The sequence below is a fragment of the Alligator mississippiensis genome, chromosome 4 (genome assembly GCF_030867095.1).
Source record: "Alligator mississippiensis isolate rAllMis1 chromosome 4, rAllMis1, whole genome shotgun sequence".
Taxonomy (NCBI): domain Eukaryota; kingdom Metazoa; phylum Chordata; order Crocodylia; family Alligatoridae; genus Alligator; species Alligator mississippiensis.
In genome coordinates, this window is record NC_081827.1 from 226,185,422 (window position 1) to 226,199,085 (window position 13,664).

A 13,664-nucleotide genomic window follows, 5' to 3' on the forward strand; every position below is an offset into this window, starting at 1 on the left:
TATAACTCTTCTTGGGCTCAGAGTGGCAAATGATTCCATCTGGAGCTGGAATTCAACTGAAGTTAAGAACTCCTGAGCTCTTTAAATCCATAAGCTCCAACCTATAAAGCTAGGACTGTATATAGTGCTTGATCCATTGTAGGTTCTCCTGTGAGGACACCAAAAACTACATGTACAGGGTATAGAGGCAATAAATATGAGTCCCCCAGACTGAAACAGATTGGTCATGCTGCTTATAATTTAGGTTATAAACAGGTTTCTCTGTCACCAGAGTACTTGGGTTCCATATATATGCCCTGTCTATGACTTCCTGATCAAATTACTAAGTAAGCCCTCAGCCAAAGCATCCCCACAATTCTGCACTGTGTAAATAATACTTAGATGGAAGGATTATTCAAGATGCAGTGAGCTATATCCATATGCTGGGAAAGAGAGATGATCTTCTGATTAACAAGGAAGATCTGGGCTCAATTTCCAGATGCACTGGAAAAGAATCACTGTCCCTTTGACCAAATTTATACCACCATGGTCAAACAAGCCACGATGACCAATTACACAAAAGGACAGAAGGAAACATTTTCTCACAGAGTCTACTAGAGGCTTGAAGCAAAATATTATACCTACGAATGCCCTACTATTGGCCAATGAGTGCAGCACACAAGGACTAAAAATACATTTTTTGCATGTCTTGTGTTTCACTCAAAGCTTCTTAGGCATCAATGAAACCACATGGATACTATTATTAAGAAGCAGTCATAGAGACAAATGCTGTCATTTCGCTGCTGGTACGAAGGACTCTGAACTGAATTCCAAGTCAATTCCAGGTTCTAAAAAGCAGCAGCAGCCTCTATAGCCTACTGACTCCAGGTTGGAAGTGTCCCTCCAAGAAATACAGGAAAGACTTCTTTCTTTTTTCTTTTACAAATGAAGGAAACAAAAATTTCTTCATTTCTTTAACAGAGGAAATGCCACACATAGCAGCACCTAGAGCTCCATAACTCCATAACAAATTTCCATGAGAGAAACCATCCCTGAGATATCTCTTCCTGACATTTTCCATGACTTATTTAGGTTTCAGTGCCAAAAACCTGCTTATTTTCTTATCAGCAGCAGCCGAGCAGCCTCAGTGCATAAATGGCTTCTCTCAGGGAAAGGCTCCTTACCCTCTGAAGGTCTACCTCTGGCTATGCTTCCTCTTAACCCTAGCAACATCATTTAACAGTTAATATGGAAGCTGAGATAGCAGATTCTTAATGACATTGAATGGTAAAGTTAATTTCAGTTTTGTACTAACATGAGAAATATTTTCTTCCAGTTCTTCAACCCTTTCCAAAGCTGCATTCTTGGTTTCAGCATCTTCAAGCAAAGCTCCAACATCAAACACATTGTCCAAGTAAGCTTGAATCTGCACCTGTAGTTTGTCACTCTCTGTGTGTTTCAGCTTCTGAAAGTCCAAAGCACAAGTATCATTAATGCATTCAGCAGCAGGCAATAACCAGGCCACCCAGACAGAAAGGTTGCAGGAGTGTCGCAATCAGGTTAGGCCATTTTCATATTTCAGCAAATTGCTGAACATTTGTAACCTCCCAAAGGATCAGAAATAATAAACAATAAACTGTGAGGAGGCCCCAAATGTTCTGAACTTAAAAAATAAAGCAAGGCAGTATTTTGTTCTGCATCAACATTAGCAAGTTCTTCAGCGTCCTCTGTTACAGACCTTAATGGACCCTAACAGCACACAGACAATCAGAAGGTAAAGACTCACTGATGCGCCATGTAGATCTGGGACAAACATCTGCTTCTATGAGCCAGATTGATCTTAGGAACTGGCTCAGGTCGGGGATGGCATGGACTTGAGCCACAGCACTGCAGTGGGAAGCTCTGGGAGAGGGTAGGTCATGATCCAGGAGACAAAATACCTACTTCCTGCAACTCTCTAGCATGCAGCAGAAATAGCCCATCTTACCAGCTAGAGAGTGGGGCTCTGATACCTTCCTTACATGCCAGAGGTGGCTACTGCCCCAAGAGGCAGCAGTCCCTGCATGAAGGTATAAAAATACAATGGGGTAACTGCCTGACACGTGAAAAGTTCCCTGTGCCTTACTGTCCTTGTGCACATGCAGAAACTCTGTCATTTCCCCTTGATGAGCCTATATGACTGGGGTTGATTGTAAACAGGTTGGGAAAAGATTATAATGAAATCTCCTTTTAGATAAGCAACAGTTTTTGTGCCAATGCAACAGCCCTAGTGCAGAAAGCACCCATTGTCACTGAGTCTAAATATTCCTAGCAGAAAGCAAAAAGTAGCTTTGTCTCTATTGCCACAGAGCAAAGCCAAAAGCCAGCAGGAACAGATGAGCTCCTACACAGCAAAAATACTGTTTTCATGCAAATGTTCCTAATAATAAAACACCAGGGGAGAGAAATACCAGAGGGGAAAAATGTGATATAAAAGCAAAAATTCCTTTAAATAGCACATTCTCCAGAAGGTGCCAGCAAATTTCTAACTGTCAGAAAATGCTAGTCAACAATCCCTAGGGAAGCAGGGTGTGTTTAATTTCTCTGGGTAGGAAACCAGCACCATAACCATTATTCATTTGAAGATGCACCATCCTACACAGACTTTACTCAACAAACGCTCCTCAGATTCAGCAAGGGACTTCAATCACAGGCCAGTATTTTTACAGTATTGGATCTTACTGAATAGGCTCCAATACTGGAAGTGACAAACTCACTATCATTCATGATCACCTGGCCTATTACTCCCAGCTGAGAACTTCAACTTTTGAGCAAACTCCAAAGATGTGACTACTCTCAGTAGAGGGTCAAATTTCCCCTGGGGAGATACAAGTTGACAGAGACAATCAGTACATTTTTGGCACAATATGCATCAGATTCCAAATCTTGTTACTCCTCAAACCTCTCCTAGGTCAACAAATTTCAGTGGAGTCAGTGGATCCATATCTATTATTCTTTCCAATATCCCTTTTATTAATTTCAAATATGACCCTCCCACATGCTGCACTTGGCATGGACTTCTGTGTATGTACACAGATAAGAGGACATTTTTTCTTGTAGGTAAAAAATGTATATATTCCTAAATGCTCAGGGTCAACTCCTAGAGAAGAGACATGCTAAACAGACCAATGAGGTTAGACAAGCTTAATGACTATTTCAGCATGTGGATTACAGTGTCAGGTACAAAAACATAACAGACAAGAAGGGTAATAAAATAGTAAAAGGAAGACTGAACAAAGTCAGAAAGACAGTTCTGTTCACAACAGACTTCAAGTTTCCAAGCTGCCCGCTGAAATTGTTTCTTTGCCCTTTCAAGTTTTCATTTTTTACAAAGTGATCATTTATACATGTTGCCTTGCCAGAATCATGGTTGGATTCCTGCAGCACACAGCAGAGTGTTTCACTCCTGGAAAACTCCCCTGACTGAACACAATGGTCGGGACTGAACAAAGCTCTCAGAAGCTGACACGGCTGCAGATGGAATACAGCATTACTGGACCTACTCACTGCTGTGAGGCTGCTGGTAAAAGACACATTTAGCTGCCAAAATGTCTGAAATAAATCCAGCCTTCTCAGCAGAGAGGCTGTTTTACCGGAGATGCATGGGGCATATGGATTCTGGTTCCAACTCCTTGGAACAAAGGCCATTAAGCTTGTAGAATGAAACCCATGTAGACTATGGGTTTCATTCACCTTGACTGGAACAGAAACTGGTTGCATATTTTGGTTATAAAAAATACAGAGCAAAGGACACATTCTCTCCAGCTCAATAACTCCAACTTGGAGCAGGGTTCCAGCATCAGAAAGTCCACCGAGGAGATTGTAGCAGCAGAAGATACTTGGAATCTAACCTTTACCAAGCAGTCACCACAGCTCTAAAGTTGTGGCAAAGCTAAGGCAGGAGAGTAGACCTAATATAACAAATCCCTCCTAGAGCTTTTGTTGCTGTGGTTTCAATGGGGCCCCAATAAAGGTGAAACCTTTGAGACGGACTGGCCTTTGCTGATAGAGAGAGATATAATTTTCAACTTTCAGCATCAACCTTTCTGCAACTAACCCCCAGCAGTCACTCAAAGCATAAAGAAAACCAGGCAAGCTGCTAGCACTGTGCAACTATGGTTGTCTGGTAAAACCATTTGGAGACCATCAATTCCAGAAAATGTAATACTAGGCCATACTCACGTCCAAATATTCATCCAGGCCTAATTTGGTAAATTCATACTGGAGATGAACTCTGAAATTCATGTCCTCTACTGAGTGGACAACAATGTTGATGAACTGCATACATGCCACCTGTAGGGAACAATTACCACACAGTAAACATTTAACAAAAAGCAGCAGAGCAGCCTTTTCCACAGAAGAGCAGGATTGACCATGCTGCACTAGAGCACTTCAGGACTAGTCTCGTAACACCTAGCTTTTGGGAAAAGCTGAGGCTTGAGAGAGAGAAGCAAATGGACTGACGATGTACCTGGCCAAGTGAATAGTAGGTGATGTATACACTGGCAGGAGGGGTTTGAAAGTATGAGAGTTTTGGTCTGATCCAATATCTAGTGGGGATACTGGATCACTTTCAGCAGGACTTGATTAAGAACTTCATTTCAACCAGCATTTCTACAGACACTATGACAGTTCATTGCTACATTTATTAGAAATAGAAACTCTGGTTTGCATCTATGAGCTAGCCTTTTTCTTTGCTTGTTTAAAATCAAGGATCATGGCTTACAAGGTGTTTGTTTATCCTGATGGATGAAAAAGTGGAATTCCAAAACTTTAGTAATGTTTGAGGAGTATGGCTTGGTTTTAATATACCCTCGACATTGTTTGCAGAAATAACATGATCTCCATTTCAAAATTTCAGTCTTATAATGCAAGTAATTTCATTAGCTGTTGAGAAGAAAACAATGTTATTTTTTCAAATGAAAGCCTCTGGTCTTCTCTGTACTAGCGATAGGCATATTATTTTGTTACCTGTAAGCTCTGTTACATTGGAAAACAGAATTGGGCGTTTGAAATGAAAGGAGAAATCCATTACCATTTGGGACAAGTTTTAAATAAAAGATTTGGCAACTGAATGTGAATACAGATCATGACGTTTAATGTATAAACACCATTACAACTAAAGAAACAAAAACACACAAGGAAGGTGGTCACAGAACTGTCACTCCAGAGGTTTATAATAAATAAGATGGGACAGTCATGATGAGGCCAAAGGTAGAAAGCCAAGCTACAAAAGGTCCAATGTGATGCTATGTTTCCTATATGATCCTCCCTGTTCCTCTCATACCACTCAGCTAAATTCTGCTCTGGGTAACTTTCAAACTTTCTATTTAATTCAACATGAGTTGAAAATATCTATCCAAAGACAGAATTTGTCACCTCTTCTAAGTAACATCTTAAAAGTAGCCTCAAACTATAAAATTTAGTATCAGTGTATTTGAGGGATTTTCCAATCAATAGGCTACCATATCAATCTTTTCAGATGTACAGACATTGCAGTATAAATAAAATTATATGTTTATGTTTCAATAGACTGGAACAATATCTTCAGAAGTAATATTAAAGAAGATAAAACCCATTTATCATGATTTTACATTCAAACACAGGTCTCAAAAATATTAAATTTGGGCCAATAATAACTTAGGAGGAAGAAGTAAGCAAATCTTAGGACTCTTCTCTGGATTGCTGCTTGCCAGAATAAAGAGGACTCTTGCCTACTGGCTGGTTTTGGTAAGACAATGCTTCAGAAAGTCAAAGGGTATATATACAGCATCAGAGAGACAAGGCAAAATTCATTAATCAAAAGTTTAGTTAAAAATAGATTTTTGTTTTAAATGATTATATCTACATCTCTATCCATAGTGAATGTACTAAGAAAGCTTTAAATATTCTGTTTCTGAAAAATGTTGTTTAGGTCAGTTGTGCTCAGCTTCCAGCCTACAGGCCAGATCTGACTTACAGACCCACATTATCTGGCCTCCAGGGCTCTACATGGATATAGAAATTTGGTGGCAGGAGAGCAGCAGCAGCGTTAATTGCCACTCCTCCACTGCCAATTTCAAGACCCGCAAGGAGCCCTTTGAGCTGGATAACACGGACCTGCAAGCTAGATTGGGTCAATGTATTGGGTAACTCTGGCACGTGGCCAGACACAGGTGTTCAGGGTTAGACCAGTATACTGGATCACACCTGAGGACTAACAGCCTTCATGCAAGATCTGGCCTATGGAGTGACCCTATGCCATTCATCCGGCCTTGTGGTTGGAAGGTTGGTCGTCACTGGTGCAGATCCTCAACAATACAAATAGAGTTGCCTGCTTGATAGTAGAGATAAACTTGGAGGAATAGAGTTTAAAGACTTCTCACTTCTAGGAAGTGGGAAGAACTGAAATTTAGTTCACGTTTTTTAGCATGGACTCATTTCAAAGTGTGAAGAGTCCCTTTAACCTGGACAGAATTAAAACTTTACTGTGTAAATCTTTACACTGCAATAACTTATTTTAAGATTACAATGCCAGTGTCAGTACCAGGCTGTAACAGGGGACCTTGTCCTGTTACTAGAGAATGAGGGAAAGAGTAAAGCAATGAGAACTGTGCCTTTGGTGAACTGCTATGAGACCAGAAGAAGTAGGCTTTGGGGATATAAACCCAGCTCCAGAATCAGAGAGGGTCACAGTCTGACCCCAGGCACAGTTAAAGCAGAAGCAGGGAACTGATAGAAGCAGTACTAGGAACTAGAAACTGCATATAGGCCCAGAAAGGCTGTGGGAGGGAAAGACAGCAGTTTGGGATGGAAGCCAGAGAGGAGAAAGGGAAAAAGCACACTTTCTGGACTGTTTGCAGGCAGCAGAGCCCACCAGGACTGATTACAGAAGTGGGACATGGCAGGAATTCTAAAAGGCGAAAGGGAGATGCAATGTCAAGCTAACCAGGACAGTTATTCTGGGGAGAATTCAACCCACTGAACTGCTGAATGGGGCCAGATAGCCTGTGGGACCATAGGGGACTGGGCAAAAATGACCCAGAGCTGTGCATTTACAAAGGCACTTAAGCTGCCTCTAGTCTCCTAACACCTCCTACAGTAGTGCTTCTCAAAGTGCCGGTCTGCGAGCCACCAGTCACCGGTCCACAGCGAGTTGCCAGGAAAGAAATAAATATATTCGCCAGTCTGCAGCGAGTTGCCAGGAAAGAAAGACATATATTTTCAGAAGCATAACACTGATATGTCATAGTGCCACAGTTCGTACATTCCAACACTCCAGGTGATGTCATGTCGTGCGAGGTGAGGAAAGAGAAAGAAACAGTCGGTTGCGCATTTGTGTAGCACCCTTACACGCAGTTGCTGCCACTGGCTGAACCGGGCACCGGTCCCTAGCCTGCTAGAAAAAAATTGCCAGTCCACCACATCAGATAGTTTGAGAAGCACTGTCCTACAGGACTGAAGGCCAACAAGCCAGGATTGACTGTCAGGGGACAGTAGCCTATGTGACCCTGGATGGTTACACAGCCTTATACTGCCAAACACTGCAGGTGACCCTGAAGGACAGTTCAGTGCAGGGCCAAATTCTTTCATTGTATAAGAACCTCTGTTCCACTCTCTCACTTTGATTTAATGAGTCTTGCAGTATCAGGGCCAAATTATATATTCTTTTCTCAGACCATGATCCTGCAAACACATACACACAAGATGAAAGGATTTACCAGAGGAACATAATCAAAGGTATGACTCTAAGAATCATATGGCTCTCCAAGCAGGGATCTGCAGCCAGAGTCATGTAGTCTAACCCCCCCTGGATAAATTCAGGATTTGCTAAGCTACTGGCCACAAGATCAGTAACTGAAATACTTTATATTTCACTACTCTTTCCTCTTACTTGGCTCCCTTCCATTTCAAGGTATTTCACCAAAAAATTCATTTTTTGTTGTCTTCTGTTAATGTCAAGCTGAAGGCCAGATGCTGTAGAAATTTGTATGTTCAGTTATTGTGACTATTTGAATTACTCCATTGCAGCATTCTGGAGCCTTGACTCCAGAATCCATTTTCACTCATCCTGCCATAAGCGATTTCTGTTTTGTTAATGAACTTTTGGCAAATGTTATAAACTCAAATACCTGCAACACAGTGCAGGTGATTCAGTAATCCACTATGCAAGAACTCTTAAGCTTTACCCCCTGAAGTTATTTGTTATATAGTGTTTGTAACAGCATGTGGGTCTACTTAGAAGCAGATGGTAACAGATCTGGTCTGTCAGAACACTTGTCATTAACCTTCTGTCCATTTCTGTTGCAGACCTGCCACATATTTAATCAAAAATAAAAAAAATAAAAATAAAAAAAGCCCAATGTTGCAGTTTTTACTAGCCATGGGCCACCTCCTGAAGTCCTTATCCAGAGCCAGATTGTGGCCCTTGAAGCAGAATTCACCATAAATTTAATGAAGAGTTTGAGCTTTCTTAAAAACCAACAGCTCAACAGTGTCTTGTGTGCTGACTCTTCCTTACACAGGCAACAATAAAGCAAAGGATAGGATTGCAACCTAGTCAGTTAATTGCTGTGGGGAGGGCTGGAGGGACAGGACTTTTGTCCTATTTGTGAAGTTTCTTTATGACTTGGCTCCACCAAGACCAAAGGTTTGACTCCCATAGAACAGGTCATCTCCATGAATAAATGCCCTGTGCCTTGAAACCAGCTCCCAGGCCCAAAACAAACACACTTGCTATTAAAGGGACATCTTTTAGAGCTATGTTACAAAGGGTCTTATAGCATAAGGCAGTTAACAAGTGTATTATTTAGATCATAGTAAGCATTGCTACGAGCTAGAACTAGGTCCAAGTGACTGAACAGTAGGGCTTACTATGATCTGGACAGGGCTGGAGCCAGCTACGTGGTTGACAAACAGCTGTTTGTCAGTCCCAGCCCCTGTACTGCACTAGAGTTTTGTACCAACACCAGTGTTGTGCTGTGGCTGGGACTGCCACATTTGTCATTATCATGTTATCTCTGTAGAGCAGTCCCACGATAGCTGAAAATGTATTACTTACTACCATGTGTACTCCTCTTGCTAAGAATACTAACTTTGCTATGATACGGTGGCACTTCCCATGTGGGTTATTGCCTGCATGCGTTTTAAGTGTAGTTAACACATCCTAATTGTAATGTACAACAAGGCCCTAAGACTTCCTGGCTCCTAATTCTAAAGGGAGGAAAGGAGGGTGGAAATAAATGCAGGAAGAATCTGTGGTATTTTTCTGTTAGGAAGCATTTAACAGTACAATGCTTCTTGCTACTTGGGCTTCCTCACTATGAGAACCCTGAACTCAGAGAGTCCCTAAAAGAGTTCAGAGAAAAGGGAAATGAGAATTGCCAGAAAGGCAACTGATCCAACATTCACCAAGCAGATCAGAATGGGGGAGCAATAAGTGAGCAGGAATAAGACAATAACATGCTTGCTGAGAACTAGATACGAACTATCCCTGCTCCCTAGCCTTAGAGTATGCAGTCTAATATATGTAAATAAAGAACAGTCCTGTGATAAGTGTGAGCAATTCCTGATTGGCTGTGGAGAGCTGGCTAACCACATACTGTTGTCTTATTTACAAATGGCTTCTGGAATATGATAAAAAAGCACTAAGTGCTATTAACTTTTCATGTAGGCGGTTACTGGAGTGGTTAAAGGGACAGTAAGTGATAAAGAATGGGTAAGGACATGATCTTTTGTGTCTGATATGTCCATTAGACAAACCTTTCTTATGTAAAACTTAGAGAATATTTAAGCACAAAGATCACACACTGGGTTCCAGGCTCTATTTCAAAACCAGCTGTAAAGAACAACAATTATAACTACAGACAGCTCCTTAATCCTACTATAATTTCTACAGATATTATACCCAACTGTAAGCTTTTATTTAAACAAGAAAAAATTGCTTATTTACTGCACAAGCCAAAATGGTAATTTTATTAGTAACAGTTTTACCTCCAAATCATGGGGAGTCTGACTCAACTCTGTAGCACCTGAAAGTCATTTTTCTGGGAATGATATCTATGATATCTAAAGTCTCAACCAAATTCCTAGTAGCAAAAAGTCTACAACATAAAACCCATCAAGCAAATACACACAGGCACCACTGGAAGATGCAGCAAAAGGCTACAGCTTGACTAGTTATGGAGACTGAACCATCCTTTTACTAGGGGTGTGCAAAGTCCAGATACCTGGTCCTGCAAAGGATCACATGGTAATTAGCCCCTCCCCCCCGCCTCAATTCTCGACTGGAATCCAGTGTTCTTGTCACAAGTCCTGGGATCCTCCAAAAATTTGTATGCAGGTGAGGCACCAGGCAACCTGGTCCAGCTCCACCTCTTGGAGGGCAGGAGAACCCTAATCATAAGGGACAGGCTGAGAAAGAGGCAACAAGGGGATTCTGAGTGAACCTTTTGGGACCCTGTTTCATGATGTTTGCTAGGCATTTGAGGCTGGTGAAGAAACAGGAATCATTGGAAATGGGAAAGAAAAGTGCAACTCAGCTGTGGGAGTGAAGAGGAAGCCTAAATATATTCAATGTAATGGCTCACCATGACTTGAAAAAAGTCAATGTTGAGGGAGACTGCTTGCAATGGGTGTTATCTTGCTCAGATGGGCTACAGTAACCTATACTTGTTGTAGGGTCCAATCAGTATATTTGCCAAATGGACCATGTATTTTATAGTCATATCAGATGTTGGCTGCATTTAATCAATTTTACAGATGGTTTTACTGAGCACATGCCACTTTTGGCAGCAGCTTAATATAGGCAATGTATTTAGTAAAGTTTCCTTGTATGCAAATGTAAAGCAAGGGGCTTTTCCCCCCATGCTGATTGGGGGTGGGAGGGAGGAAACCTTGTCTTTTTTTGTGTAAACATAGTAACAGTGCCTGAGGTGCATCTGTCCTAGACAGAGAGGACTTCAGTTTCTAGGACTTTCAAACGAGAACCTTTAACTAAAATTCACCTTAAGTATATTTAAAGATGCATTTTAAAGCTCAGTTCACAATTAGTTCTTTTTTTTCAATATTTACACTCATTCTAGCATCGTGATTCATTGGTTTCATAAGTTTCCATTATGGGAACTGGGGTTTGGTATGTATGAGCTCTTCCTCTATGTTTCTATTTTCTCTACTGTTCCAGGGGAAGTGGAATTGTACAAACAAATTGAGGAACCAGCTGCGGTAAAAAGTAGTGTTATATTTATCTATAGATTAAGACAGACACTTTTGTGATGATGTTGACTCACGCTTCCCTGTCTAGAGTGTTTAAGGACTTTGGCACTACACAACTTGTCATTTCAGATATTATCAGTCCTCCTACCCAGTGACAGTACACAATGCTATAAAACAAGCTCTCCAATCCTGCCCTTCCAGGATCAAATACCATGATAATTATATTACTACACCATGCTTACAAGAACCTTTCACTTGATTGGAAATGCTCAAATAGTTAATAACCGAGAGCTATATTTGCAACATATCTGGTGGCCAGATACAGAAATTCAGTTGTACAGAAAGCAAAATGTTTACAATTAAAATGGTCATTAAATGAAGCCTACTTCCTTTCTAATATGTAGGTGGCCTCTCTCATTGACTGTCAGCTTTACTATCATTTATATTACAGTAACAGTTAAAGGCCTCAGCTGAGATCAAGGTCCCAGTCTGTTTGAAAGCTATACGTGTACACATTCAAAGGCAGATCTTATACTCTAAATAGCTAGACAGACAAAGGAACGACAGGAAAAGAGGAATAGAGAGTCTTGCAGCATGTCTAGCTGGGGTAAGAATGCTAGTTTTCAGGTTCCAGTTTGATATTCTACTGAATGGATTATGCCAGGTGTAATTACAAAAGCTAACAATAACTTCCTCAAAGATCAATATGAAGCATGTGCAAATTAAATAATGAATATAAAAATCTATAATGGTCTGATCATTTTAGACTGAGTGTAAGATGACAGAAGGTTGAAGGTACACCAGCTCCAAATTAATATACGGAAATAAGAAAAGACAATGGGGAATTGAAATGTATTACCCAAAGTTGCATGAAGCCTTACCATGAAGTCTATATTGTTGTCTTCATTTCGGAAATGTTCCATCAGCTTCTCAAAGCGCTGTTTCTCCCCACAAACCTGTAAAAATAAGCATATGGTGTGTCTATTACATAACCACCCACTAGAGGGAGAGCTAAAAATGTGAAAACCAAGCTTATAGGTTCATTCACAACCTTTAACCCACCAACTGTCTTTTCTAGACCACATTTTTCATGGCAAGTCTTGAAGCATGTCTGATCCCTCAAATTATGGCCATCACTCATGCTGCCTATCTACAAGATAAGAAGTTGGGTTTTGTTATTAAAAAATGTGCCTTGTCCTTTAAATATCTGTCTATAGAGCTCATCCTCAAATGGCGCACCCTGAAAGCGAAGGGACCAGCCACAGATCCAGTCCTCTAGCCAATTTCATCTTCAGTATATTTGAGTCCAACATGAAGCTGTAGGTTACGTTACAAGGTAACATATGTACTTTATGTTATGAAGTAAAAACCAGTGAAAATGAGCAGGGACCAAATTCAGAGGGTCTATAGTTCAAACACTGGTGTGAATTTTCCTGGCAAAATGTCAAACCAATGTGGTGTTTAGCAAGAAAAGCAATCAACTAGATGGAGAAATAAGATCTAAGGTAAAACAGAGGCCAGAACTTTATTTTACCATACCTCTTTACACTGGAAATACACACTGAATAAAATATTTTCTTCTCAAAATGGCCTGCATTTTAAATGTGTGTCAAAAATGGTTAAAAGCTCTTCCATACACCCTGGTAAACATGTCTTTATTTGCTTTTTTCCTTTAGAGTCAGAAAATGTGTGTGCATCTTAAATTCAAAGGCACCTTAAATTCAAAGGCATGTGCATTCCTTTATATCACTTCCTACTAGCTTTTCCATTTTCATCTCACTCTTATGCCTCTTAAGAGCCCAAGTTATTTGTACTTAATTGCACCAGAGTTGTAACACGTTAAATAAGCTGGAGGGTAGAGAGTGGAGGAATATGTCTTGTTCCTTCCCAGCAGCTGCCCCACCCCCTGCAATCACTCAGTGGGCATGTCTACACATGCATATTAATAAGATGCAATAAACTCCAGTGCTTATTGCGAGCTGGCACCATGTTTACACGAGTGCCTGGGACTGCATCATGTTGAGCCAGGTCAGAGCAGCCCTGGCTGGCAAGGGGCTCAGGCGGTCAGCCTGCCAGCTTGGGGCTGCAGCAACCTGGTTCAAGGTATCGCAGAGGGGCTAGCTGAAGCACAAGGGTGCTTCAGTGCAGGGCTAGGCAGCAGGCATCCCCCGCACTGAATCACCCTCATGCCCCAGCCAGCCGGGGCAGTGTCTATACAGGAGCCGCTGCAGAGTAAAGAACTCCACAGTAGGGTAGTACTTATAAATATAAGTACCACCCTGCTGCAGAGCTTATTAGTTTACTCCAGCCTAATAGCCCTGCTTATGTAGATGCTGAGACATTTATTATGAAGCTAATGAGTCTACTCCACAGTAGATGTCTCATGTAGATGCACCCAGTGAGTGCACCACTATTAACACTGGGCACATCTACACGTGAGCTTTAATGTGCAT

General features: G+C 41.1%; 1 protein-coding gene across 4 annotated transcripts in view; it reads right to left on the bottom strand.

Annotated features, from left to right (window-relative positions):
- Window positions 1-13,664, bottom strand: part of FMNL2 (formin like 2) — a 281,915-nt gene that overhangs the window by 31,149 nt on the left and 237,102 nt on the right. For all 4 annotated transcript variants that reach the window (XM_006260421.4, XM_006260422.4, XM_014599550.3 and 1 more), the window contains exons 10-12: window positions 12,093-12,167; window positions 4,201-4,311; window positions 1,295-1,444 (exon numbers count right to left, since the gene is read on the bottom strand). In XM_006260421.4, coding sequence (XP_006260483.1) covers window positions 1,295-1,444; window positions 4,201-4,311; window positions 12,093-12,167 — 336 coding nt within the window. The remainder of the gene's footprint in view (window positions 1-1,294; window positions 1,445-4,200; window positions 4,312-12,092; window positions 12,168-13,664) is intronic.